Source organism: Dendronephthya gigantea, unplaced genomic scaffold (genome assembly GCF_004324835.1).
Source record: "Dendronephthya gigantea isolate DGI-Jeju-01 unplaced genomic scaffold, DenGig_1.0 000042F, whole genome shotgun sequence".
NCBI classification, from domain to species: domain Eukaryota; kingdom Metazoa; phylum Cnidaria; class Anthozoa; order Malacalcyonacea; family Nephtheidae; genus Dendronephthya; species Dendronephthya gigantea.
Window position 1 is genome coordinate 60,824 of NW_021163052.1, and position 27,547 is coordinate 88,370.

A 27,547-nucleotide genomic window follows, 5' to 3' on the forward strand; every position below is an offset into this window, starting at 1 on the left:
TTATGGTTTATGCATATACAATTCCATAGCCTGCAATAATTTGCAACGGCGAATCTTTGCTAAGTTTGTGAGCGATATTTGCTAGTTGTGAATATGCTTCAATAACAAAGATATGATTTGTATGATACAAGGAAATTGAAGTCTTCACTAATGCGATATTCAATCTCTTGCTGGCGTTATTAAATAAAATATGTTGAAAGCTCTCACATTGATTCAGTCCAGTCCAGTCCAGGCTAGCTATAGTATTGTATATCAGAAGAGATTACTCATTATTCGCATGTAGTTTATATGTTGTTTATACGCAGGTGAGTTTAAACATTTTACACAAATGGCAAGTGCATAGGCATAGTAAGATTTATGAGTTCGAAATCAGTGTATAATCGCTAATATTAGGCATATATTGCCTTGAAATAGTGCGTTCATACAAAGTCCTCAACTCAGTCAACTGCCGTGTGTTAACTCACGCCTTAATGAAATATGACCCGTGTCTAGCCCTGTATCACAGCAGGATTTAATAACACTTATCCGTACTCAATAACCCTTTCTTCTCACGCGTCCCTTTTACAATACTCGTCCATTGTGTGAGCGCATCTTCGCTAAAGCGACGCGTCTTTTACCGATGAAAAATAAGCCTCGTACAACAACAAAGAAGGGAAAACCGTCCAGCAGTATGGGTCGTATCGTGTTCTACTCTATCGCGTTAATAGTTGGCTGTTGTGCGGTCGCTGTTGTTTTGTTTGAGACTGAAGCTGGTCAGGAGTTTGTCGCTAAGGTTCGGGGTATTGATTCGGCAGATTCGCACGACCATGCAAAGTCGAAATACTCAGAGAAGAAGCATTCGGAGAGTGAGAACAACGAGGGAAATACGAAACGAAAGACGGCTGGTAAACAAAGCAGTGAATCGCGAGGAGACGAGAGTGTTTTGGAGAACGATAGAGACACGTCAGCAAAACAAACCGAGGATAGAAACGAGGATTCAGAGCGTAGCGAAGCCAGGGATGATTATGTTGCCCGAAATGAGGAATCTCAGGAAGAGAACGAAGCTCGTGAAGCTGTGTCAGACGCCGCAAGCGAAAACCCCGAAGTAAAGGAATCGCAAATGGACGAGACCACGGCTAGCAAGGACAGCGGCGCTGCCAACGAGGAGACGAAACAAGAGGAGAGCGTGGATGAGCAGATTGGCAGCGATGAACCGGTTGAGGGCCAACCGGAAATCCCAGTTGAAGAAGAAGACAAACCGGTTGTGGAAATGGATGAACCTGTTAGAGAAGAACAGGTTGAAACGGTCGAGGAACCTGTCGTCGAGGAAACTGTCGAGCAAGAGCCTGGAAACAAGGCTGAGCCTGGAAACGAGGCTGAGCCTGGAAACGAGGCTGAGCCTGGATACGAGGCGGAGCCTGGAAACGAGGCTGAGCCTGGAAATGAGGCTGAGCCTGAAAGCGAGACAGAGCCTGTGACCGAAGAAACGGGTGAAGAAGAAAACGAGTTTGTGAATGAAAGAGGAATGGGTGACGAAGGAGTGAATGATGAGAATTTGGAAGAGACGGAGCCGAACGTTTCTGAACAAGTGAATGAAGAGGAACAGAGGGAGGAAAAGGGTGAAATGGGTGTAGAGGATGGTGGCGAAGTTGTGGAAGAAGAGACTATCAATGTTGGTGACAGTTTGGCTGAATTGGAAGAAGCAAGAGAAGCTGAGAAAGTTGAAATGAAGAAAAAGCAGTTGTTAGAGCAAGCGAAGAAATTTGCGGAAGAGAAGAAACTGAAAGAAGAACCATACGAGCCGATTAACGAGCCAGAAGGACCACCCATTGATCAGAGTCCGGCAAAAATACGACGAGGACTGAGAGGGGATTATGGACGAAAAGGTAGGGTGAAATTGGGTCATCTTATGATAGGAGACCTTTAGAGTGTTCTTTAGAGTGATTCAAATTTCAAAACTATGATAACATATTCTTTCAATATTCTCCACAGTTTTTTTATTATTTTGAAATTTAGATTGCAAAGATTTGAACAAAAACTGCAAAGCTTGGGCTCAGGTTGGAGAGTGTAAGAAAAATCCTGGCTGGATGGAAGTGAATTGCAAGAAGAGTTGTGACGTTTGTGGTAAGTTTCAATGTGATTTCTGTAAGCATTTTAGAGTGAATTTTGATGCAGGCAAGTTAGCAAGTACAATACCACAGCTACAAAGTGCATGGTTACGAAAGATGTGAAAAGTAAAGATAATAAGTTCTATATTCTTTTAGTAAAAGAACAAAATTTAGTCTATACAGGTTGATTGATTCATTCCACCACATTTTCAACCAAGAGTACTCCAATATTTCAGTTTATATTTCAATACTTTCTCCTAGGATGCAGCGACAATGATGTAAAATGCCCAGAGTGGGCGAGTACAGGAGAATGTAAAAGCAATCCAGAATGGATGAGAGAGAATTGCATGAAAAGCTGTGAAGAATGTTGAACTACGAAGTTAATTATGCCTGCAACAGTTTAAAAACAATTTCGTTTCTTAGGTGAACTACCGCGAACTATTCTTATAGGTATTTAAGTTGAAAAATCAACACGCGTGCAGGAAACAAATTTTGACCTTTTATAAAGAGAATTTTAATCGTGCCCAGGCAAATCTTGATCTTTAAAAGTTTGGTAGCAGTCACTGACCTGTTTACAATAGTATATTACTTTAACTGGACTGCGTGCGCGAGGCCAAAATGTCTCGGCATGAGAGATGACGAATATACGTCTCAGAGAATCGCATTAATTTAGCACTTTGTGTGTTTGTTTTCCCGCGTGCGCATGAGACCTAAATTCGTCGTTACTGCGCAGATACTCTGTCCAGATGAACTAATTAATATACAGGTCAGTGAGGGCAGCCATGATATGCCTGCGATAAGAACGAGACTCTTTGCGGTTCAATTCTTGTCGAAAAACGTACGAGTTAGATTATTCGCAGCTAGAAGACCTTGCTCGTCTTGAAAAGAATCTGCTGTGCACGTGGACTACATGTGCGGGTATAATTTTGAAAATATTTTAGCTGATTCAATTAAATATATCTGGTCAAAGTTGTGATGTCATCCTGTGGTTTATATACAGTCATCTGCTTGCAAATTGCACAAGGTTAGGCGCAGACGCTTTAGGAACACAACAATTGCACCCATACTAAATAAAATTCTGCTGTAAAGAACTTGTTGAATTAAATAAATGATTGCAATTTTTTTAAAACTGGTGTACCTATGGCAGAATCTGAATGTCTATCTTGGTTAGACAAATCTCCCTTAAACACACACCCCACTCTCCCTCGGAACCCCCTCATTCCACACACCCCACTCTCCCTCGGAACCCCCTCTTTCCACACACCCCACTCTCACTCAGAACCCCCTCTTTCCACACCCCACTCTCCCTCGGAACCCCCTCTTTCCACTCACCCCACTCTCCCTCGGAACCCCCTCTTTCCACACACCCCACTCTCCCTCGGAACCCCCTCTTTCCACACACCCCACTCTCCCTCGGAACCCCCTCTTTCCACACACCCCACTCTCCCTCGGAACCCCCTCTTTCCACACACCCCACTCTCCCTCGGAACCCCCTCTTTCCACACACCCCACTCTCCCTCGGAACCCCCTCTTTCCACACACCCCACTCTCCCTCGGAACCCCCTCTTTCCACACACCCCACTCTCCCTCGGAACCCCCTCTTTCCACACACCCCACTCTCACTCAGAACCCCTCTTTCCACACCCCACTCTCCCTCGGAGCCCCCTCTTTCCACTCACCCCACTCTCCCTCGGAACCCCCTCTTTCCACACACCCCACTCTCCCTCGGAACCCCACTCCCTGCTCATCCCTTACCGTTTTGACCTACTCTTTCCACACAGCTCCACTCCCCTCTTTGACACACTTCCCATGCACTCTTCCTCCCAAACCTCTATGACACACTCCCTCCCCTTCTCATCATCTCTCCACCTCCCTCACCCTTTTAACAAACTAAGGAAAACAAATCCGATACTCAATCCGTAATTCAACACGGGTTCAAAGTTTACCACACATACCATGTTATAATAAATGCAGGACAAGCAGTGTTTAAATTCCATATTCACTGCTGTGGCCAATTCAAAAGAGAGATATTGACAGGTTCCCGACCACTTTCGCTGCTTGAGTTAGCCACTACAACGCTTGCCTCCCGTTCAAACGCAGAATTCAACACCACAGATGCTCTATCTCATGAGCGCTTGACTCGAAAGCTTAACGCGCAAATCCTATTCAACGATGGCATTTCTGAAACGTATTCTGGCTTTTGCTGCTATCTTCGCCGTTACGTTTGCAAAATTAAGTGTTCAGGGAATCCCTTTCGCAGGCGATGCAGATATGGGTAAGTATTGCATAAATAGCCTAGCAGACAGTCGCCAAACACCAGAGTGCGTTGTTTGTATTCTCAAAAGCCGAAATTCCGCCAGTGAACGGTTATCAATTGAACTTGGTCCGTCGTTGTGCTGACAAGCATACATCATCCGTATTGTGCCGGAGATCTTCGGCGTAACCAATATGGATGTACGCGGGCAGACAGGATAATATACTGTATAATATACTAACCCGTGTCGTGTAAAGAGAGAGATATCCGCTGGGCTGCGCATCTTACATTACATGCTTAACTATGCTTAGTGCTTTTGCGGTTGCAGTCTGGTTAAATAGCAACCAGACCCACTCAAAATAGAAGTATAAGATGTCGCGACCACGCTTTGCAGCAACAGGTAGTCATAGTCTATTGCTGGGAGGAAATGCTGAGGTGAAGAGCGGAAAAGATACAAACAACGATGAAATTCATCCAAAAAAACCGCCCCCAAATTCGTAGACCGAGCCATCTTCACCGTTCATATATCAAGAATTTTTTTGTGCTACAATAGATCTCAAATATCAGGATGAAGAGGTTTTCAAGCGAGAAATAAACGATAAAGTTGAAGGTATAACAGGAAATGCTTGGCTTTTGTACACAACAGAAACTTAAATCACCGTAAAATCAATCCAAAAGGACCAAATACACGCAATAAAACCAGGCTTGGTCCGTTATCATCTTCTTTAGATCTGCATAAGAATGAAGGAAAGATGTTTGACAGAATTCTCATGGTGAACAGCTTGCACAAACGATGGAAAACGGAATATCGTTTGAAGAAAAGGGGTCTAAATTTTGATAATGTTATCAACAATGTTAACGAAGGTAAATCCACACAAAGACACTGTAGAATAACGTTTTAATAAAGAGCAATACGTGACTGATCTCTGCATGAATTCTTACGAACTTGATAGGGGATGATAATTTGTTGTTCGAAGGAGATATCGCCATGGGTCAGGAGGAACTTTTAGATATCAAAAAAGGTGAATCATTCCGTCGTAAAAGAAACGCCATTCACAGACGTAAAGCTATTTGGACAACGCGGAGAATTCCATATTTTATAGACCCTGGACTATGTAAGTGCATAAGAGCAATGATTTACCAGAATTATAATCGTATGGATAGCTTTATCAGTTATGAACAGTCTCTTCAAAAGGTTAAGTTCTCTGATCATGTGTGATAAATATTTGTTTTGACAGCGCTAAAAGCAAGAGAAGCAATTCAAAAGGCAATGGACATAATACACGCTAAGACTTGCGTCAGATGGGTGCCTTACACCTCACAGAAACATTACGTTCATTTCAAGAAAGCTGACGGGTAAAAAATACACGTCGTGCATGAAGCATTCAGAATCAGTAAAAAGACACTTCCACAACCGCTTTTGTTAGTTTGTTTCGTTAGATATTATAGTACACAACAAATGTATTTACTAAACTCTATAGTCATTCCGAAGTAACATATTATGAGCTTTCCTTTTCAAGATGTTTTTCGACAGTTGGCAGAGCTTACGCTCGATCTGGTGGCCAAACATTGTCAATTGGCGAAGGTTGTGAATGGGTTCCCATAGCTCTGCACGAAATGACACATTGCATGGGTGAGCACGTGATGTGTTTGTTTGTTTGCTGGCTTTTCCTCTCATACTCGCTTAACGTTGTTTGTTTTGTTTACAAATTCATCGAATCTCAGGATTCTTCCATGAACAAAGCAGGAACGACAGGAACAGATACATAACAATTCTTTGGCAGAATATTCCAGTGGGTGAGTTAGCTTGGTTGAACTGATATTCCTGTAAAAATATCTGTCCAAGTCTTCTGTAGTTTTCAAAGATTTTCAATTTTCTAGAAGAAATATTTGCGTGTCCATGCACGTCTTCTGTAGGGCCCATAGTCAGTTATATCATGGAAGAGCAATAAATAAGAGCACAGGTTCTGTTTCCAGTATGTTCGGTGTTATCATCGTCCAAACTAACGGCTATTTACTGGCAACTTGTCTCAATAGATCTCCACGATCAATTTGCAATGTACAGTCATGGAACAATTGACAAGATGAAGAAAGATTACGACCTGAGAAGTCTGATGCATTATAGTTCCACAGCATTTGGCATAAAAGGAGCAACAACAATTGTATCCCTTGATCCCACGAAAAAGATTGGCGATGCAGAGGACTTCACTAACCTTGATATTGAGGAGATAAATGCACTCTACGACTGCAAAACATCCTCCAAAAGTAAGGAAAGTATCACACCATCAGCTGGTGGTTTTACCAATAAACATGGTAGACCCTGTCATATGGCTGGTGTATGACCCTCATCTGTGTCCCATTTGTCCCATTCATGATTCCTGGATCCATCCCTGAGTTGAATAGGTAAATTCGAACGAACTTTTTATCTCGTAGCTCAAGCAATGTCAAGTTGGTCAGTCTGGACAGAATGCGATAAATCGTGCTTTAAAGAACGTCAAAGATTCTGCTTCAGGGAAAATCGAGCCGAGTGTCCAAGCAACACAAACGTATACGGAATTGAATCAGAGTATGTCAAATGTCCCAGCTCAGAATGTCCAGGTACCAAACTATTCTCTCGAAACCAGAGAGATTTGTTATCCTGTATGTTCCTTAAAATCTCTACTGGACTACTGACTAAGTTATCTAATTGAAGTTAGGTTCACAACGATAGACCAAATTAGTATACATGCAATTAATCCGCTTTACTTAAACATGGAATTATCAATTTCACTCACTTTTTAGCTCCGGTTCATGGCAACTGGGGTTTGTGGTCTTCGTGGGGAACTTGTTCAAAAACTTGCGACGAAGGTAAACACAGACGAACAAGACAGTGTAACAGACCCGCTCCAAGTAATGGTGGCAAAGCTTGCATCGGCGCAGGCGATGATCTTTCCACCTGCCTGAACAGAAGATGTAATATGGGTAAGAATGATAGGCTACATTCGCTGATGATTGGGAATGACATCTTTTAGGTACTAGAAGTTTACCTTTCTTTCAGGAAAATACGATACAGACTTCGAAGATGGCTGGAATATATGGTTTACTGCTGGTAACCAGGGGTTGATACCATGGACACAGCACAGCGGTTCAACAAAGACGATGAATACTGGACCACAGGGTGACCATACTCTGCAAGGAAAAGGTAAAAATAGCTATTAGGTGGATATTGTCATGTAAGCAAATAGTCACAGTATGATAAATCGATAACAGCATCCTTAAAAATCTAAAAAATAATGCAAAATTCCACCCGAAAAGTCTTTCAATTTACAGGAAACTATGTTTACGTGGAGTCGTCTAACAGGAGAGCAGGTGACAAAGCAAGACTTGTGAGCAAATCGTTGCAGTTCACAACGCCTCAGTGTATGAGTTTCTATTACAACATGTATGGAGTTAATATTGGCAGACTTACGTTGTATCTTGTCCCAGAGGGTAAGGGTTGGTTTATCTTGTTTATGAAGTCTGGAAACCAAGGAGAAGATTGGCATAGTGCTGACGTCACTCTGGACTGGAAAGGAAAATTTCAAGTTAGTCAATTTGTCTCTTTTTTATCTTTACTTTCTTAGTTGATTTTCAATCCCCTTTTCTGCCATAAATTCTTTCATTCTGTCTCGCTGACTCCTTTCAAGAAAACTATGTTTTCCTCAAATGATTCTCTCAAATCACGTAGAACCATCAAAACCTACTTCCCCCTTTCTAAAGGAATCAATCTTTAGTTCATTTCGTTTCTCTCGCCAATCTAAAAAATATCATATTTCGTTTTAATTCATCTGCTTGAATCCTCGCTTCAATCTTCCCAAAACAACCTTTTTTTCTTTCAAAAGATCTAAAAGATCTTCCCTTTCGTTTGCTTTCTGTCCATCAAACATATTTCGCTCTTATCTTTCACACGACTGTCATCGAACCAACCGTCCATTCCTTTCACCTTGTCGTTTGCTATCGCTTGCCTTGTAACATGAAAAATACACAAAAACTAAGTTCATCTTCGCTAAAAAATCTCCACAGCTCGTTTTCGAGGTCGAAATTGGTCCAGGTTACTCGGATACTGCCTTAGATGATATCTACATCGACAAAGGCGCTTGTCCAGGGTACGAATGCAAGGATGGCAACACGAACTGTCAGCACTGGGCTAACAATAACGAATGTACTAAAAGTCCTGGATACATGCACCTAAACTGCAGAGTGAGTTGTGGAGTGTGTACGCCACATAAGGCGCCTAAACCGACACAACCTATGACTGTCCCGCAAAGTAAGTAGATATTTGGAATCCCAGGGTGTGTGGGGGAGGGGTTGGTGCGTTGGGTGCGATGGCAGGCAGGCAATGATAGAGATATTTCTATCTATATTTAGTATAGCACTCAAAGATACAACTAGAAAGTTATATAGAATATAATCTGGCTTATACAAAAGATATGCATGAAGTATTAAAGTTATTATATCCAGGGGGTTCGTGCACAGCATTTTTTCTGTTATTGACAATGCTCGTTTTCATCTTCAGAATGCGAAGACAGCTACACCTATTGTAAATACTGGTCACAAAATGGCGAATGCCAAAAAAATCAAGGATTTATGAGCACGAAGTGCGCAGCAAGTTGTGGCTTGTGCGGAGGTAAGAATGAGTCAAACATTAAACAATATAACCATGGTTACATGGTTAGTGTTTGGTTATGATGTCAAATATTTTGACATGGATAACCACGCTGGTTAAATGGTCGAATATGCCGAAAAACGGTACTCGAGCATGGTCGAAAATGCCGAAAAACGGTATACTCAGCACTCTGATTTCATTTAGATTGCAAAGACAAATATCCCAGGATCCAATGTAATGTTTGGGCAAAAGATGGCTATTGCAAAACACATCCTGATTTAATGATCGTCTGTAAACAGTCTTGTACTGGTTGTCCAAGTAAGCATTCGACTCCTTCTAGCTTACATACGTGTCTGGAGTAAATTATCATAGGAAGCACTTTGTCTTGAGGGCATCTCGTCTATCAAGATGGTTGACTTTCTGCACTATTTCTAATGGAAAAGCGACCCCCGGCCTCCCCAGCGGCCATATAGGCTTGTGTTAACATGACTCTTTGTTGTTTTACTACAATTTGAGTATTACTTACATTTTTCTTGAAATATTCTCTCAGGTCCGTGTTCAGACGGAAATTCAGAATGCCCACGTTGGGCGGGGATTGGGGAATGTGAGAAAAATCCAGTATGGATGACAGCCAACTGCAAAAAGAGTTGTAAAAAATGTTAAACTTATGTATGTGCGTGCTTCGCACCTTCTAAAAAACTGTTTTTGGTTAATAACTTAGGCAAAGCGAAATAGAAAATGCCCTAATAACATCTGACGTTGCTTCTTTGAGTGACAGAACGTTTGCAGAGTTACACTGAGAACAATATACGACATTTTTACAGTTAGCCTTAGTACTGTTGGTTTATCGTGTAATTCTCTTCTACAATAGCTTGTGTATTTCACAAATTTGAAACTTTACAGCTATCAATATCGTCCTTTTTCAACAATAAAGATAAACTACTACGAACATTTTCACTAAATCACGATTGCTTGCATGGGTCTAACTGAAAACATTCATTCCCTATGGATTATAAAGACGTGCGTGCAAACTGCAAAATATATCGATATAGACTCTTCATTACTTCATATATTGATTAATTGAAAGAGATATATGACCCTTATCCACACGGGTCAACGACTTCTTTTGCTATTTAAATTTGCACGTTTCTCAATAAATTTTAAACACACAGCTTTGAAGCGACGTTCATATTCCCACACACATCAATAAATCATAAAATACAGCATTTGCAAAACATATACTGCCTAAAAACATAATTTCATCTAACATAAAAACAAATATTAATTAAATTCAATTAAATATAAACGTTACTAGTCAGCTTTGTTATCGCGATAAACTGATTAACAAAACGAATGTTAATAAAAATCCCCAGCAGTTAACAGTAGAAAGCTCGCTGTTGGCATAGAGTATATATCAATATTGTTTTGAGGGATATCGATTGTGTTCCAGAATAAAAAGCTTTGTCTTGATATGGTTGAAAGTATATCATGAAATCACGTAACTTGGATAAAAAATTTCTTGGATATGTACTTTAAAATGTACACAAACGTTCATAACTTGTATTAACATTCATATCATCAAACATTGATGTCTATCTCAGCTGGGCATAGCTTGAAAGAATTAAGTTATTCTGTTCAATTAGTTTTCCATACAACAGGTATCATAACAGCCAAACATATATTTTAAAAATCGCCTCAGCCTTCAAAAAAGATTCCTATTAATACGTTTAAAGTCTTCCAAAATTCATCCTGAATATATGAATTTTATAAATCTTACATACAAATCTTAGCTCATGCAATTTCGTAGTTCAACGGGGGTTTAAAAATTACCACATGCATGCATTTACCGACATGATTCGACTGACAGCCAATCACAGCAGGGCTGTGGGCGTTTGAATTTCAAATTTATTGTTGCGAGGTGGATTTTAAGATCGACAGAATCACCAACCAGTCAGTGCGCCGCTTGAGTTAGCCAGCACAACGATTATCTGCAGGTTGGACGTTGAATAGTACATAGCAAACGCGCTGATCTCACGAGCGCCTGGTCCGAAAGCTCAGCGAAAGAGTCAAACTGAACGATGTTGATTCTGAAAAGTATTTCGGCTTTTTTTGCAATCTCCACTGTGATATTTGCAAGTTTATATGTTCAAGGAAATCCTGTCCCAGATGACAGGAATATAGGTATGTATACGAATGACATTGAAAGACAAAATGATAGACTTATTTAACATTATTTCTCCGTACTTAGAGAAATGCTGGTTGCACACAATACGTATTTTAGTTGAACTATCGAGTTGGTGGTATAGTTTTAAAGTATTTACCAAAGTTATGACAAGTTCCTAATATACATTCGTTGATGAATTTGAGTTACTCCGAGAGTATAAAGTTATGCATAATGTTGACAATAACCTTGATCTGTTAAAGGCATGCCAAGTATTAGTTTCAAAAACGAATAGTGCTAGCGAACTTTACAGAGGAGATCTTAACACCAGATGATCTATACACCACCGTGTCAACACTATACTATATGTTCATTGATTCACAGCGTAGTTCAAGCGCTTTCAGACAGGTATTGCGCATCAATGATTTGACGTCTAAATCGTCAGACATGCTTCCAGGACTATATACATCAGATTGCAGTGTTCTCAACTGGTTTAACGGTTTGTCTGTCACTGTCAAGTTGCTCTGGCATGGATTAATGTTTTTTAAGCCAAATAATCCTTTAATCATACGAAGACTCTTGGATCGGTTGACGCATGATTGATCCAATGCGGAAAATCGGTATTATTTGTTCTTCAGGATTAGGCCTAGTTAATACATGAGTAGCGAAGCCGATATAACGCTTCATCACGCCTCATGGAAACAACACAATAGCACATTAATCATCTTTTACATTCGTATTGCGACTGTTTCGAAATTTAGCGCAAGCACCAAGATTGTTTTCTACTAAGATTCGGTATCTTTCATAGTAGTTCATAGTAGATAGAGTTTCATACTTTGCGAACGATTTAGCGCATATAGGAGTCGAAGTTCGGACAGAAATGAAATCAACAACGGCAACAACTTCAAGCATAGATATCTGAGCGTGAACATAAAAATCAACGCAGAGATTTCCAGCCGAAAAAGACGCAAGCATAACCAACCTTGCCTGCGTGTGATCATGCAATGATTTGGGATAAAATTTGGAAGCACGTCTAGAATTCAATACTTTCAACGCGCTGACCTATTTATACTTGTGGATTAATTTTCTTTTTCTCCGCATCTTTTACGAGTACCTTTGCACCTTCTGCTTTGCTCGGGGATAAAATTACGTATGCACGACTCGCTTGGGTGGATGCATATAATATATGAGAGATTGAAACAGCAAACGACCGTCTTCATCACCTACTGTTGTTAATATCATAATATATATCTCGCGGAGGCCGCTTATGAATAGCTTTGAAAAATTAATAGACCATTTAATTAGAAAGACAAAACCCCTGCATGGAATAAAGAAGAGAATCTCACCTTGGGAGACATACCTATATTGTAACATGAAAAGTATTTTTTTAGCCAGAGTGAGGTTTTGTTCGTTGCTAGTAGTTATCAGACCTTGTCTCGTAAAACTGTGAGAAGGTTTTGATTTATGGATCATACGATGCCTACAAAACAAATATCTTTCAGTCATACTGATTTAGAAAATACACACAGCCGACAATATAACTACAGGGCGTCTTGCATGAAGTAAATCTTTGAATAAATGCACAATTACTTTAGTCGCATCACTTCGCATTTGTGACCGCAAAAAGCGTCCACGTTTAGCCTGGTATTTTTACCAGACCAATTCTTACGGCGGTCTTTATGATTATTTTGATTGCGAGTCAGTATTAATCTTCAAGACAATTAAAAGTACTAATTAGTTTTCTTTATCAATTACGATGTTTTTTAGTCATCGTAGAAATATACATACAGCAGACAGCTGCCTATAGGAACTGCTCGCCTGGCAACAATTTCTCACGATTTGTTGCGTACGACATGGCGACTATACATGCTAATTTTCACACTCATACCAGAGTCGAAATTCTCGTTTGAGTTTGATCGCCAATCTCTCAATCCTCCTAAGAGTGTTAAGAACCAGCGATCAATGAAAATCACACCAAAATTTAGCACAACCCGAGGCTTCTGTACCTCTCTATATAGGGGCTCTATAATACTGTATCTAACTGCCAATTTTTGCGACAATAGATCTCAAATATCAAGATGAAGAGGTTTTCAAGCGAGAAATAAACGATAAAATTAAAGGTATAATATGAAATGATTGGCTTTTGTACACAAAGAATTGTCAACTCACCGCGTAAATTCAATCCAAAAAGACCAAATACACGCAATAAAACCAGGCTTGGTCCGTTATCATCTTCTTTAGATCTGCATAAGAACGAAGGAAAGATGTTTGACAGAATTCTCATGGTGAACAGTTTGCACAAACGATGGAAAACGGAATATCGTTTGAAGAAAAGGGGTCTAAATTCCGATAACGTTATCAACACTATTAACGAGGGTAATTCCACACAAACACACTCATAGAATAACGTTTTAATAAACACATGTCTGATCTCTGAATTCTTTCAAACTTGATAGAAAATCAAAATTTGCTGTTCGAAGGAGACATCGTTATGAATAAGAGGGAACTTTCGGATATTAAAAAAACTGAATCATTCCGTCGTAAAAGAAACGCCATGCACAGACGTAAAGCTATTTGGACTACGCGGAGAATTCCATATTTTATAGACCCTGGACTATGTAAGTGTATATACTGTAAAACTGAAACAGCCTAAAACAACGATTAATATATACGAATACTATCAAATACGAATACAGAAGTAAGTCATATTCTCTGATCATTTGTGTGATGAATATTTGTTTTGACAGCGCTAAAAGCAAGAGAAGCAATTCAAAAGGCAATGGACATAATACACGCCAAGACTTGCGTCAGATGGGTGCCTTACACCTCACAGAAACATTACGTTCATTTCAAGAAAGCTGACGGGTAAAAAATACACGCCGTGCATGCATGAAGCATTCAGAATCAGTAAAAAGACACTTCCACAACCGCTTTTGTTTCGTTAGGGATTAGAGAAATAGAAAACAAATGTACTTACTAAAGTTTATATAGTTAAATACCGCATGATAATGATTCAATCCAAGCCAGATAATACATCAGCTTTCTTTTCTAGATGTTTTTCGACAATTGGCAGAGCTTATGCTCAATCTGGTGGCCAGACATTGTCAATTGGCGAAGGTTGTGAATGGGTGTCTATAGCTCTGCATGAAATGACACATTGCATGGGTGAGCACGTGATGTCTTTGTTTGTTTGTTTGTTTGTTTGCTGGATTTTCCTCTCATACTCGCTTAACGTTGTTTTTTTGTTTTCAAATTCATCGAACCTCAGGATTCTTCCATGAACAAAGCAGGAATGACAGGAACAGATACATAACAATTCTTTGGCAGAATATTCCAGTCGGTGAGTTAAAGATCCAAAAGCTAGGTTTTTGGTTGCACTATTGCTGTAAAAATATCTGTCCAAGTCTTCTGTAGTGTTCAAAGAATTATATCATAGACGTAGAAAGCACAGGAACTAGTGACGAATATTTTCAAGGTTTCGTCTCCATCCATCATCCGAAGCAATCAGCTTTCACTTGTTCATCAGACTTCACTGATTTTTATTATCAGATCTTCACGATCAATTTGCAATGTACAGCCATGGAGCAATTGATAAGATGAAGAAAGATTACGACCTGAGAAGTCTGATGCATTATAGTTCCACAGCATTTGGCATAAAAGGAGCAACCACAATTGTTTCCCTTGATCCCACAAAAAAGATTGGCGATGCTGAGGACTTCACTAACCTTGATATAGAGGAGATAAATGCACTCTACGATTGCAGAACATCCTCTGAAAGTGAGTAAAGTTTCTTCTGTACGCGGAGTTCACCGTCAGAAGCCTCTTTTTCGGATCCAATTCACTTCTGACATATGGAATATAGTCTGTTCATGATAAAGCAGTTGTATTCATTTACTGCCAATAGATATTGTGAGGCCACAGACTATAAAGCATCCATCAAAAGCGAAATTGGATCTGATAAAACTGCATCTTGTGGACAGACCTTTAGAAATGTGATTCATATCTTTTAGCTCAAACAATATCGAGTTGGTCAGACTGGACAGAATGCGATGATTCGTGCTTTAAAGAACGTCAAAGATTCTGCTTCAGGGAAAATCGAGCCGAGTGTCCAAGCAACACAAACGCGTACGGAATTGAATCAGAGTATGTCAAATGTTCCAGCTCAGAATGCCCAGGTACAGTGGATCGACAAAATATCCTTCTAATCTTTTGGGCAAATTGTTTACAAATTATAGCCAAACCAGAATCAATTTACTCAGTTCCTACAATTAAACCTGGAATTATCAATTTCACTCACTTTTCAGCTCCGGTTCATGGCAACTGGGGTTTGTGGTCTTCGTGGGGAACTTGTTCAAAAACTTGCGACGAGGGTAAACACAGACGAACCAGACAATGTAACAGACCCGCTCCAAGTAATGGTGGCAAAGCTTGCATCGGGGCAAGCGATGATCTTTCCACTTGCCTGGGTAAAAGATGTAATATGGGTAAGACTGCGACCATTTCATTTTTGTTTGGTCTATTTCACAACTTCACGTAAGCTCGACAGTGAAATATTTTAGCTAGTAAACGTTAACCTGTTTTATCTTTTCAGGAAAATATGATACAGACTTCGAAGGTGGCTGGAATATATGGTTTACTGCTGGTAACCCGGGGTTGATACCATGGACACAGCACAGCGGTTCAACTCAGACGATGAATACTGGACCACAGGGTGATCATACACTGCAAGGCAAAGGTGAAATAATACCGTTGATGTATTTACACCATTTGCCACGGATTCTATCGTGTATGAATACAAAGGATAACAAGTTCCTCAAAAGTGGAATACAATGTAAAATTCCAGCTAAAAGTTTTTCAATTTACAGGAAACTATGTTTACGTGGAATCGTCCCACCGACAGGCGGGTGACAAAGCATTGCTTGTGAGCAAATCGCTGCAGTTCACAACGCGTCAGTGTATGAGGTTCTATTACAACATGTATGGAGAAAATATTGGCAAACTCACGCTGTATCTGGTCCCAGAGGGTAAGGGTCGGTTGATCTTGTTTACGAAGACTGGGAACCAAGGCGAAAATTGGCATAGTGCTGACGTCACTCTGGACTGGAAAGGAAAATTTCAAGTTAGTGAATTTGTTGTTGATTTCAATCTGTTTTTAGCTCCCACCTTTTTACAATCGATCAATATTTGTCCCTATTTCTCGTCTCATCATCTTTCCATCAATCCATTTAATCCATTATTAATCAATTCATAAATCCGCTCATTAATCCATTAATCCATCCATCTATCACTGTATCATCCCCCTCTTATCTTTCGTCTTCTTTCCCAACCATTCATGCATTCACCTTTGCTTTTTTCATAATTACGTCGTCTATGAAAATTACGTCGTCTAACGTCTTTGACTAAATGCTCTCCACAGCTTATCTTCGAAGCTGAAATTGGTAAAGGTTACTCGGATACTGCCTTAGATGACATTTACATTGACAATGGCGCTTGTTCAGGGTACGAATGCAAGGATAGCAACACGAACTGTCAACACTGGGCTAACAATAACCAGTGTTCTGACAATCCAGGATACATGCACTTAAACTGCAGAGTGAGTTGTGGAGTGTGCACAACACCAGAGGCGGCTAAAACAACTCCACTACCAAAGACAACTCAATTACCAGAAAAATGCAAGGATGACAACACGAACTGTCAGCAATGGGCTAAAGATAATCAGTGTTCTGATAATCCAGGATACATGCACTTAAACTGCAGAGTAAGTTGTGGACTGTGTACGCCACCAAAGACGACTAAAACAACTCAATTACCAGAAATCTGCAAGGATGACAACAGTAACTGTCAACAATGGGCTAAAGATAATCAGTGTTCTGATAATCCAGGATACATGCACTTAAACTGCAGAGTAAGTTGTGGACTGTGTACGCCAACAGAGGCGACTAAAACAACTCAATTGCCAGCACCAACAGCACAACCTACGACTGTCCAACAAAGTAAGTAGATCTTGGGGATTGTGGTATAAGTTTCAGTGTGATTTCTGCATCCATATCAGAGTGAATTCTTATCGACAAAGGATGACACAATCCGACTCTAAAACTAGGAATTTACAACTTAAAATAAAATTGTCACGAAATGTTGTGAAATGTGAAAAATAAAGACGGAAACATGTATAATTTCCTATAAGACCTAAATGTTCTTACAAAGACCACACACAATTAGTCAATACAGCTTGATTGACCAATCCCCCTACAGTTTCGAGCGAGGATAGTTCAATTTTAATGTTTCCTTCAAGGTTGCAGCGACAATGATGTAAGATGCCCAGGCTGGGCGAGCACAGGAGAGTGTGGAAAGAATCCAGAATGGATGAAGGTGAACTGCATGAAAAGCTGTCAAGAATGTTGAACTACGAAGCATATTATGTCTGCTGCTAGCAGTTGAAAACAATTTCGTTTTTTAAGTGAACTATCACGAACTACTCTTGTAGGTATTTAAGTTAGGCGCTTGGCAAAACGCATGGTGAATATGACTTATATGGGGCAAATTTTATCTATGTATGTCAACTGTAAAAAGTGTTGTAAAATGTTAAACTTAGGTAATTGCACTAAATGTCTGGAGAAAAACGTACAAAATTAGATTCATATCAATGTAAACTAAATGCGAAATCTTCATCCATCAATCCAATCTGTGGGTTTTGCACATCCAAAACATAAAATAATATTAAGATCTCGCTTTAATATTGATCTGTTCATTCTGTTGCATAATTCACTTTGCTATCATGGTGTACTCTTCGAAAACAAAGCTTATTTGTTTAACTGGCGGTAGTGATATTCGCTTCGTTTCGCTACGAAACGTTTGAAGTGGAAAACAAATCATTATCCAGCTATCATTACACGCCTGCCTGTCTGCTCGAGAGCACAAATCAATACAGCAATTCGGCGTCTTGGATATACGCCTGAATATTTATAGCTTAAAAAAATTTCCAGCAGGGACAATGTTTCTACAAAGTTTTGCGGCTTTTATGACCATCTTGGTCGTTATTCTTGCAACCTCGTCGACCCAAGCAAATCCTGTGCCCAGAGACAAAGAACTTGGTGAGTTTGTAAACTGCAGTGTGATAGAAAACGTAAGCTAGGCAGCAGATGACTGAATGATATATTGCCTTCTGGTAAAAGAGACTGTTTGTGGTATAAATTATAGCAAAGTTCAGCAAAATTTCAGCCTATGATGGCTGGTGCCCACGAATATATGATCATTTCACAGTAGAAAGCGGTTGGAAGGCGCTCAGGCGCTGCATGTCAAGCAAACATCGCGCTTAGATGGTTTAGCATCGCACTTATAGATGGTTACCCTGAATCAAAGTAGTTATACTACGAATATAAGATAAAGAAGGCTATTAGCTTCTCTGGTACATAGTTTATCAAAAGAAATACTGCATTATAATAAGCCAAAAACGCATGATCCGTTAGATGTATTAACTCTTCAAACACACGCATGGTCGCGTTCTTGAGAAATAGCGCTTCATGGCAGTTCATGCATTGAAGTCACCGCCCAGCGATATGTGACCTTATGTTCACTGTGATATGTTCCCAATACTTTGCACCTTTTAAAAAACAATCGTTTCAAAAGACATTTGGCTTATCAACTGCCTGTAATTGTACCCAATTTGCATCGTACATTTTAGGTAGGATATAATTAACAATTATACCATAAGCTCAAGTGGTATACGAGCTGATAGCCAACGAGGCGAAGCTACATACTAGTTGGCCATTGGCCATAGATGTAAGGAGAACGAATGATATAATTGTTTTATAATATAACCAGAACATTGTGTAAAATTTTCAAATTCTCATCACAAATTCTTCCTGTATATTACCGCCTGTTTTCACTACACACGGTATATGAACTTGTACACTGTTAGCATCTTGGCCAATCTCATTACATAACAGATCTGAGTAGCCATATTTAGTAAAGAATATGACATTCTGTCACTTTTTGAAGCAATAACCTTCCCCTTTTGCTAAATTATTGCAAAGCAATTATATACAGGAGACTCTAATATGAATCGAAATATTACATGCAAGTATAATCTCGAATTTCCACTCACCGTTAAACAATCCACGAATTAAAACAGGAATCAAGCATCCGTGATCATCTTGTTTAGATCTGCATAAAAAGAAGGGCGAAATCTTTCACAGGATTCCAACGGTGGACAACAAGAAAGAGGAAAAGTCATCGAACGGAGAAGGGGATTCAATCAACTCCCATAATGTTATCATTGTTAACTTGAGTAAGATCTATAAGCACTAATATGAATATCATTCGAAGCCTGGATCATTACGGTTAAACTGAACTTTGATCTTTAAACTATTTTTACGTTTTGCAGAGAATGTAAATATAACATTCGGAGGAGATGTCGTGATACGTCCGCAAGGGATAAAAATGGAACAGGCTCATCACCGTAAAGGGAATTCCAGTACTCACCGAGGTAAACATGGTTGGAAAAGACCGAAAATTCCACATCATCTGGACACTGAACTTCGTAAGTGTTTGAAAGCATTGTTTAGATATGATTGATAGCTCTATATTAAGTTTATCCTAGAGGTCCTCCAGTAAGGATCATCTCTTATTGATCCAGTGTTACTACAGGAGGAAACTTAAACTAAACTAACTTTATTTATACTATAGATATCCAGTAAGGATAATCTCTTATTGATCCATTTTTACTACAGGAGGAAACCTAAACTAAACTATCTTTATCTATACTGTATAGCTCTATCAGTTCTAAACTGTTCTTCCTAGAGGTCCAGTAAGGATCATCTCTTATTGATCCAGTGTTACTACAAAAGAAAACCTAAATTAAACTGGATAGTTCTATCAGTTCTAAACTTATTGATTTTCTATAGTTCTAGTAAATAGTCAACGAGGTGCGCAGCCAACCGGTGCTAAGCCCGACAAAGGTAAACACAGTCGAGCAAGATCGTTCCAGAAACAATCTGCAAGAGACGGCGAGAAAGATGGAAAAATCTATTGATATAATCTCTCCCTCAGTACAATTTATATGTCATTATTTTAACGATAAATCTAGTTCATTTTAGTAAGTGCCAAGGAAAGAGTAGATTCTTATAGATGTTTACGCTTAAACTGTTACAGTTGTTATATCAATTTATACAACAATTATATATCGGGTAAAATTTTTGTACAAGTTTATCTTTCTAATATCCTGTTCAGAATTTTTCGTTTATGTGCATGAGTTAATTTGTTAATATTTAGTTATTATTTTAGCGTGCTATCGCACACGTTTTTTGGTCAATTCATTTCCTATAGTCATTTAAAAATTTAATATTTCTCGATGAGATTACAGAAGTTTATTTCTTTTAAACCAAGGAATTTGTTGTTGATTGGGATTATAATACTGGATTGTACCTTAAGGAAAAGCCAATATATCATGTTATGTACCATACTATACCATACTATACCAATATCACCACACCACACCACACCACCGGTCTGGTAATTAGGTCTTAGGACACCGAAATAAAAGCATTAGCCCTTACCAGGATGACTGCCCGTACATTGATAACCATCACCGACAAATCCAGATTTACAATGACAAGTATTATCCATGCAAAATGCTTTAACTGGGTGACACAGAATGCAGACATTAGCTACAGAAAGTAATAATTCAGAACGGTTAGAGGTGCATAGAACAATCTAGTATAAATGCTGATGAGTTGAGATTCATTATCACCTTTCTTTGGACTAACACTACTACGAAAAGTACACTGATAGCCATTGCCCGTGAATCCAGGTTTACACACGCACTGTCCAAGATTGCACCAAGCATTCACAGGATCACATTTTAAACATCTATCAACTGAAGATTAGTAAACAGTTCGTAAATGATAGAGCTTTCATTAAATCTTAAAAAAGGTTTATCTTTGATAAAACCAAATGGCCAACCTAATTGGTCTGCTGTTATATACTGCAGGGTATACACTTTATAACGACTGGATAATAAATCCTAAGCTAAATATTATTAAATAAGTATAATACCTTCGCAATTTGGTCCTGTGTATCGCTGATTACAAATGCAATCGTAGCTTTCTCCAGCGATAACGCAACGACCCTGATTACGACAGGGACTTGGCGAACACACGGATTTGGCTAAGAATAAAAGACATTATTCTCCATCAACTACACTAGTTCAGTCAGTAAGTTCAGTCCACATAAGTCCTAAATGAAGACAGTTTATTTTAGGTTTCCTCCTGTAATAACACTGGATCAATAAGAAATGATCCTTACTGGACCTCTAGGAAGAACAGTTTAGAACTGATAGAGCTATCCAGTATAAATGAAGTTAGTTTCGTTTGAGTTTCCTCCTGTAGTAAGAGATGAATAACTCTTACTGGACCTCTAGGAAGAACAGTTTGAAGAACACCATGCAGCTCAGTAGGAATCCTAATAAACAGTTTTTACCTTTAATTTCACAAAGAGGAGGCAAAAATCCCTCGGGACAAGAGCAAACGGCAGTACCATTCACAACACGACATAAACCTCCATTTTCACAAGGATTGGGGATGCAACTTTCGTTCTTCACAATCGGGGCTGAAAAGAAAATATGAATTGGCATTATAGTTCATATATGATCTGAGAAGAGCATAATAGCGAGCACTCACCTTTAATATTACACGTCTTTCCGCTCCAACCCACAGGGCATTGGCAAATCCATTTTGACGACGACAGCGGCACGCACGTTCCTCCATTTATGCAAGGATTAGGAACACAACTTCGTTCTACAAACGTAATTTGGTATTCGTCCTCTGATGCCTCTATGAAAGGAAGTGGAGAAGGGGGCGAAAAGAGGTGGGAGAGGAGGTGAAAAGAGGTGAGAGAGGGGGCGAAAAGAGGTGGGGAAGGGGAGAAAATTACCTGACTTTCCACTAGGAGGTTTTGTTCTACCATCAAGACAGACATCGCGTCCTTTGTGATGTTCAAAACCTGCCGGGCATTCGCACGCGCCTTCCGGGTTGTTGCAGGTTAGGTTTCGTTCCGTAGGGTTATGTGCATTGGCCGGGCAGGCGCAGGCTGAATAATCAGAAAGATAAAGATATAGCTTATGAACAATCTTTCATTAACACTGGATCAATAAGAGACGATCCTTACTACTAAAGTTATCCAGCATAAATAAAGTTAGTTTAGTTTAGGTTTTCTCCTATAGTAACACTAGATCAATAAGAGATGATCCTTCAAGCTATAGTTTGATATCACTGAACTTACCACAGTCTGGAGGCTTGAAGTGAGGACTCTTGCATACACAATACCAACTCTTACCGTCCTCAGATACCCTGCAAGTTCCCCCATTGAGACAGCGCTCACCTTGGCATAAACTGGTCGTATCTATTAACAACAAAACTGAAAAATTACACGGCGTTCTACGGAACTGGTGTTTCCTGAATATGACCCTGATATGACAGTGTAGAGAAGAAATGGAAAGCAAAAAAAATAGTCAGTTTTCGCCGATCTTTCAGCAAAAATTTTGCTACAAGAACATTATTTCGGATATTTGAGGAAATTTTACTTTGTGAACAGTCTTTTCCTTTCCATTCTCTTGTGCAAATGCATCGGAAATTGTTCTTCTCGTCGATACAAGTTCCACCATTCCTGCAAGGGTTTACCACTCCTGAACACGGAGTCTTCTCTAAAGAAAAAAGCCAAAAACGCCCGTATTTCAAACTTCATTCACGCTGGATAAACTGCAAGCAACAATCACCTCGCAAATCATACAATTTACCTCTGCAGGTTCTTCCCTTGAACCCTGGAACGCACTTGCACTCAAATGTACCAAGTTCGGCCTGACAAAATCCCTCGTTTTCACAGGGATTTGGGACACAAGGATCGGGGATTTCTAACAACAGATGGAAACATAACGTATCGTGTAGTCAATGGTACAAAAAGACTAGGGAAAGCGTTGTTATATGCAGGAGAATGAATGTACAGTATTTTAATAAATATTCAGACGGGAGTATCTACCCCGTATAGCCCTTGTAAAGTACTTACATAAGGTACTTATACATACTTCGACAATAAAGTACTTATACATACTTCGACAATCCTGTCCATCCCCTTGATATCCCTCATTGCATGTGCATTTAAATCCGTCCAAGCATCGTGCATTTGGATCGCAGTGGTCACATCTCTTTGCTAGAAATGGCAATTGAAGAAAAAGCATCACCTCACTGGAACATATGGGAACACGATTCAATACCTAAGATATCCACTTACATTGGCAGTTAACCCCAAAGTATCCTTCGTAACAATGACACGTGTATCCTTCTGGGGGAATCGCGACTTGATCAATGTTCGTATAGGCGTCGTAGCATATTCCATGGACACAAGGACTAGGATTTGAGGCACACGGATTTGGAACTAAAAGAAAACCAAGACCAATGTCCTGAATTCACGAATATAATCCTAACATTAATCCTAAGCAAATACCAATCTTTATCCAACTACTGACCCCAAAGGATTAGATTATGTTCGTGGATTCTGGACATGAAATTACTACGGAGATCTACTATTAAGATTTCATCCTCTACTAAGATTTCATACTACTTTTCATACTTTACCTTCACACATGTCACCTTTGTAAATACTCCTGCATTGGCAGGCAGCGTACCACGTGTTGTTAAATGTATTTCTTGCGGGATAACACTTTCCATTGTGTTGGCAAGGATTGGGTTGACAGACATCTTCTAAAGGCGTTACGTTACAGACTTTATATTTCAGTACAAATAAAGTTAGTTTTAGTTTAGGTTTCCTCCTGTTGTAACACTGGATCAATAAGAGATGATCCTTACTGGACCTCTAGGAAGAATAGTTTAGAACTGATAGAGCTATCCAGTATAAATAAAGTTAGTTTAGTTTAGGTTTCCTCCTGTAGTAACACTGGATCAGTAAGAGATAATCCTTACTGGACCTCTAGGAAGAACAGTTTAGAACTGATAGAGCTATCCAGTATAAATAAAGTTAGTTTAGTCTAGGTTTCCTCCTGTAGTAACACTGGATCAATAAGAGATGATCCTTACTGGACCTCCAGGAAGAACAGTTAAGAACTGATAAAGCTATCCAGTATTAATAAAGTTCAGTTTAGTTTAGTTTTTTCTTTAAATGACTCACCAGTACAATGTCGTCCAGAAAAACCCGGCGCACACAAACACGGGTTACTTGGTTTATCTTCCAGACAAGTCGCACCATTGCGACAAAGATTAAGAGAACACGTCTTGGGAACTGAAAGATAAAGCATCTTGTAGTAACGTTTACATCGCAAATTGAATTATCAAATGAAGACGTTTACCTTGACAACGACGTCCTTTGAACGATGATGTGCACGTGCACGAGGCTGCTTGATTGAGTTCCTCACATTTTCCACCGTGATGGCAAGGATTAGGGTGGCAATGATCTACATCTGTGGATAAGAGAGGAAACGATTTCAATTCATCGGTCTGAAATTCACTTACTTTTCTTAAAGTCATCCCCTATTGATTCAGTGTCACTACAGGAGGAAACCTAAACTAAACTAACTTTATTTATACTGGATAGTTCTATCAGTTCTAAACTGTTCTTCCTAGAGGTCCAGTAAGGATCATCTCTTATTGATCCAGTGTTACTACAAGAGGAAACCTAATTATATCGTATTACCTTGGCAATATTTGCCCTTGTAACCAGGAGAACAGACACACTTGATTTCGGCCAACAACTGAATACATTTAGCATCATTTTTACACGGGTGATTGTGACATTTGTCTGCAACTAAATTGATTTAGGAAATCGATTAGATCCAAGCGCGGCGATTGGTTTGGTAAGGATCAAAGATTTGAAGCAAAGATTTGAAGGATCAAGTAAGGATTAAGCAAAGATTTAAGTAAAATAAAGGCAGGATCAACTCAAAATCAGAGTAGTTTAAAAGCGTATTACCTTCACAGTTTATCCCCTTGAATCCTTTAGGACACCTGCATTCATAATGCGTCCCTTGATCAATACAATCTCCGGTATTTCGACATGGGAAAGGATAGCACCAATCTCGATCTAGCCCAAAAAAGAGAGAATACTTAAAACAGACTGTGGCTTGATTTACCACACAGGGAAATTACCCTCAGGAACAAACCGATCTTCCTTCTTTTCGAGTTGTCGAAACAACTTTAACAAGAGGAAACATTCTTGTTCGTTAGGGTCCTGAAGATAATTTTCCTGAATGGAAAAGTCTTCATTCTTTTTATCAACAATTCTTTCAGATTTAAGCAAGCAGAATAAACTCCATCGATGATCGAAAGCTCTCCAAAAGCATTAATCATTAACGGCTACAACTTGAGAATACCTTGACAATGCTTTCCCTTGTAAGCCTTGCGACATAGGCAATTGTAACCACCAGGACTCTCAACTATAATTCCGCCATGTTTACAAGGATTCGCTAGAAAATGAAGAGTAATTGAGCACGCATATTGTAGGCAAAGAATTTTGGGCGGGAAATATATGACGGGCTGCCCGAACAGGGGAATAGTTTGCAGACTGGCTGTGCAGGGCATGGTTAGTACCAAACTTTTAGGGGAAAAAAGCTTACCTCTGTTTTCAAGCTTAACATAGGCGAGGTGAACATCTGGTTTGGAGAATGGCTGCGGATACGGCCGTGGCACGAATTGGAAGCTCTTTTGATGAACTGGATACGGGACAGGTTTCGTTACCGTGACGGGAATGGGCCTTGGAACCTTCTGGACGACAGGAAGGGGGTAGAATTTTTTGATGATGTGAACGTTGTCTGGACCAAGGGCGTTGATAACTTGAGGTCCCGAATCAGGGTGAAGTACAGGTTCAATGTGGCGAGTTGAGGGGGCGAGGGGTGGGTCCCTTTGTGGGCTGATGAAGCTGTGTTCCATCAAATCACTCGAGGGTAGGTTGGTACCATTAGGATCTTGTGTTTCCGATGGTGGTTCGTCTTTTTCCATGCGCGGTTTAAGTGAGGAGAGGTCATTGTTAAAACGTCCCTGTAAAGCGTTCTCGGTGTTCTGAGAGTATGAATCCAACAAGGATGCACTCCGTTGAACGTTTTCTGGTGAAGTATTTTCAAACAGCCTTTCTTCAGCCCGGAAAGGTGTTATGGATGACTCCTGAACATCGGGTCGATCTGATGTGAGTAAATCACTCTGAGAATGTTCTGCCATGCCTTGCAAGGTGTTTTGAATGTTCGTCTGTTGTTCCTGGGAAGGCATGAAGTTCGTATTCACAACTCTGTTATATATATTATTACTTTGCGAAGAGTCTCTTGGTAGACTGTGTATGTCTCCTGCAGAATTCATTTCGAGATGTATGTCTGCCATTTGTGCATTTGATTTATACGAAGCTCCTCTCTCAGGCAAAGGAGAATCACTTCTTGGTGTTGGAGACAAATTCTCCTCAACATTACCAGCAAACGAACTCGTTGAAAACTGTCGCGCCATTGAATTTGAACCTGCTGTTTCTCTTTCCACGGGGTTCCCAAAGTTCGCCTGTCCAAGGTTATTACCTAAGCCTTGGTAAGCACTGTCTTTACCAGGATTTTCGTATATGTGTTGTATTCCGTTCACGCTGAACACCATTTGCCTTTTACCAGGCTTTGACGAACGTTCTAGTTTGTTGTGATATGAATCTGCTGGCCATTTATTTTCATTGGCTTTGTAAATTATATTTCCACTCGTAGATTGAGAAACACGAGCGTTTAAAGGTAAAACGCGATACAAAACTAGCAGCATTGTCCAGATCATAGTTCTATGAATTAACTCCATCATATCAGTTAATAATACAACACTACAACACTTTACGCCATCTTGGTTTCACACAAAATCCAAATACTGCAGTTCATGATCTTCCCAAAACCAATGGACTGCCTTTAACAGTCACGACATAAAAAAAAGATATATCAACGGTTAGTTGGACTATACTTAAATCTAATTATACTAGATGCAACAGAGTATTCATTCAGCCATTGAAGAAAGTTGATATATATAAAAATTTGTTTACATTTGGTGGCCAAAAGCGTTTGGTAACGCTTTAGTAATTCCAGTGAACCTTTTCTTAACTGCTATAAACATAATATTACTATAAACATATAATTTGTCCTTTTTTTTGTTCAGATAATATTGGTATTTAAAATAAAACACATATGTTAAATTTGAAATGTTAACTTTGAACTGTAGTAAACATTTCTCTTTTTTTCATCATTGCACTTCAACTTACATTTTAAAACTTTTCTTTGTCCGATAAGCTGAAATAAGGCGATTAGTTGAAATCTTCACGTTAAAGGCCACATATTCAAGCTATTCAAAGATAAATATACAACTAACATTAAACAGTAACGACTTTTAGCAGGTTTAGAAAACATTTCTGTCAAA

General features: G+C 39.5%; 5 protein-coding genes across 12 annotated transcripts in view; 4 read left to right on the forward strand and 1 right to left on the reverse strand.

Annotated features, from left to right (window-relative positions):
* LOC114526808 (neurogenic locus notch homolog protein 1-like) overlaps positions 1 to 27,547 on the reverse strand; it is a 38,716-nt gene that overhangs the window by 10,472 nt on the left and 697 nt on the right. The window contains exons 1-23 of one of the 8 annotated variants that reach the window (XM_028548328.1): positions 25,744 to 27,073; positions 25,501 to 25,593; positions 25,101 to 25,211; positions 24,825 to 24,935; positions 24,481 to 24,591; positions 24,303 to 24,413; positions 23,753 to 23,878; positions 23,409 to 23,552; positions 23,229 to 23,327; positions 22,918 to 23,031; positions 22,705 to 22,824; positions 22,404 to 22,523; positions 22,056 to 22,211; positions 21,803 to 21,919; positions 21,603 to 21,731; positions 21,180 to 21,290; positions 20,875 to 21,000; positions 20,681 to 20,791; positions 19,231 to 19,289; positions 13,296 to 13,369; positions 12,487 to 12,606; positions 9,492 to 9,600; positions 8,093 to 8,324 (exon numbers count right to left, since the gene is read on the reverse strand). In XM_028548328.1, coding sequence (XP_028404129.1) covers positions 19,261 to 19,289; positions 20,681 to 20,791; positions 20,875 to 21,000; positions 21,180 to 21,290; positions 21,603 to 21,731; positions 21,803 to 21,919; positions 22,056 to 22,211; positions 22,404 to 22,523; positions 22,705 to 22,824; positions 22,918 to 23,031; positions 23,229 to 23,327; positions 23,409 to 23,552; positions 23,753 to 23,878; positions 24,303 to 24,413; positions 24,481 to 24,591; positions 24,825 to 24,935; positions 25,101 to 25,211; positions 25,501 to 25,593; positions 25,744 to 26,944 — 3,240 coding nt within the window. In that variant the 5' untranslated portion in view covers positions 26,945 to 27,073 and the 3' untranslated portion in view covers positions 8,093 to 8,324; positions 9,492 to 9,600; positions 12,487 to 12,606; positions 13,296 to 13,369; positions 19,231 to 19,260. Of the gene's footprint in view, positions 1 to 7,205; positions 7,281 to 7,367; positions 7,510 to 8,092; positions 8,325 to 8,419; positions 8,507 to 9,491; positions 9,601 to 12,486; positions 12,607 to 13,295; positions 13,370 to 15,803; positions 15,849 to 16,130; positions 16,227 to 19,230; positions 19,290 to 20,256; positions 20,550 to 20,680; positions 20,792 to 20,874; positions 21,001 to 21,179; positions 21,291 to 21,602; positions 21,732 to 21,802; positions 21,920 to 22,055; positions 22,212 to 22,403; positions 22,524 to 22,704; positions 22,825 to 22,917; positions 23,032 to 23,228; positions 23,328 to 23,408; positions 23,553 to 23,752; positions 23,879 to 24,302; positions 24,414 to 24,480; positions 24,592 to 24,824; positions 24,936 to 25,100; positions 25,212 to 25,500; positions 25,594 to 25,743; positions 27,074 to 27,392; positions 27,473 to 27,547 lie in introns of those variants that run through there. The other 7 variants (XM_028548324.1, XM_028548326.1, XM_028548327.1 and 4 more) reach the window with 7 other exon arrangements.
* LOC114526813 (high mobility group nucleosome-binding domain-containing protein 5-like) lies at positions 519 to 3,197 on the forward strand. The gene is made up of 3 exons (XM_028548333.1): positions 519 to 1,865; positions 1,996 to 2,103; positions 2,349 to 3,197. The coding sequence occupies exons 1-3, from the start codon at positions 620 to 622 to the stop codon at positions 2,456 to 2,458; spliced, it is 1,464 nt and encodes a 487-aa protein (XP_028404134.1). The 5' UTR covers positions 519 to 619; the 3' UTR covers positions 2,459 to 3,197.
* Positions 3,228 to 3,850, forward strand: LOC114526826 (leucine-rich repeat extensin-like protein 5). Its single transcript, XM_028548352.1, is given in 2 exon segments — positions 3,228 to 3,428; positions 3,431 to 3,850. Coding segments are annotated over 2 exon segments (621 nt in total).
* LOC114526811 lies at positions 4,067 to 9,824 on the forward strand. The gene is made up of 16 exons (XM_028548331.1): positions 4,067 to 4,362; positions 4,895 to 4,951; positions 5,071 to 5,205; positions 5,295 to 5,456; positions 5,580 to 5,697; positions 5,862 to 5,974; positions 6,067 to 6,138; positions 6,379 to 6,606; positions 6,775 to 6,939; positions 7,123 to 7,302; positions 7,379 to 7,522; positions 7,651 to 7,904; positions 8,383 to 8,626; positions 8,876 to 8,986; positions 9,170 to 9,283; positions 9,516 to 9,824. Exons 1-16 carry the CDS (start codon positions 4,260 to 4,262, stop codon positions 9,626 to 9,628), a joined length of 2,313 nt encoding a protein of 770 aa, XP_028404132.1. The 5' UTR covers positions 4,067 to 4,259; the 3' UTR covers positions 9,629 to 9,824.
* LOC114526809 lies at positions 10,932 to 17,858 on the forward strand. Its single transcript, XM_028548330.1, has 14 exons — positions 10,932 to 11,146; positions 13,190 to 13,246; positions 13,368 to 13,502; positions 13,583 to 13,744; positions 13,874 to 13,991; positions 14,179 to 14,291; positions 14,395 to 14,466; positions 14,676 to 14,903; positions 15,137 to 15,301; positions 15,431 to 15,610; positions 15,718 to 15,861; positions 15,992 to 16,245; positions 16,543 to 17,119; positions 17,419 to 17,858. The coding sequence occupies exons 1-14, from the start codon at positions 11,044 to 11,046 to the stop codon at positions 17,526 to 17,528; spliced, it is 2,418 nt and encodes an 805-aa protein (XP_028404131.1). The 5' UTR covers positions 10,932 to 11,043; the 3' UTR covers positions 17,529 to 17,858.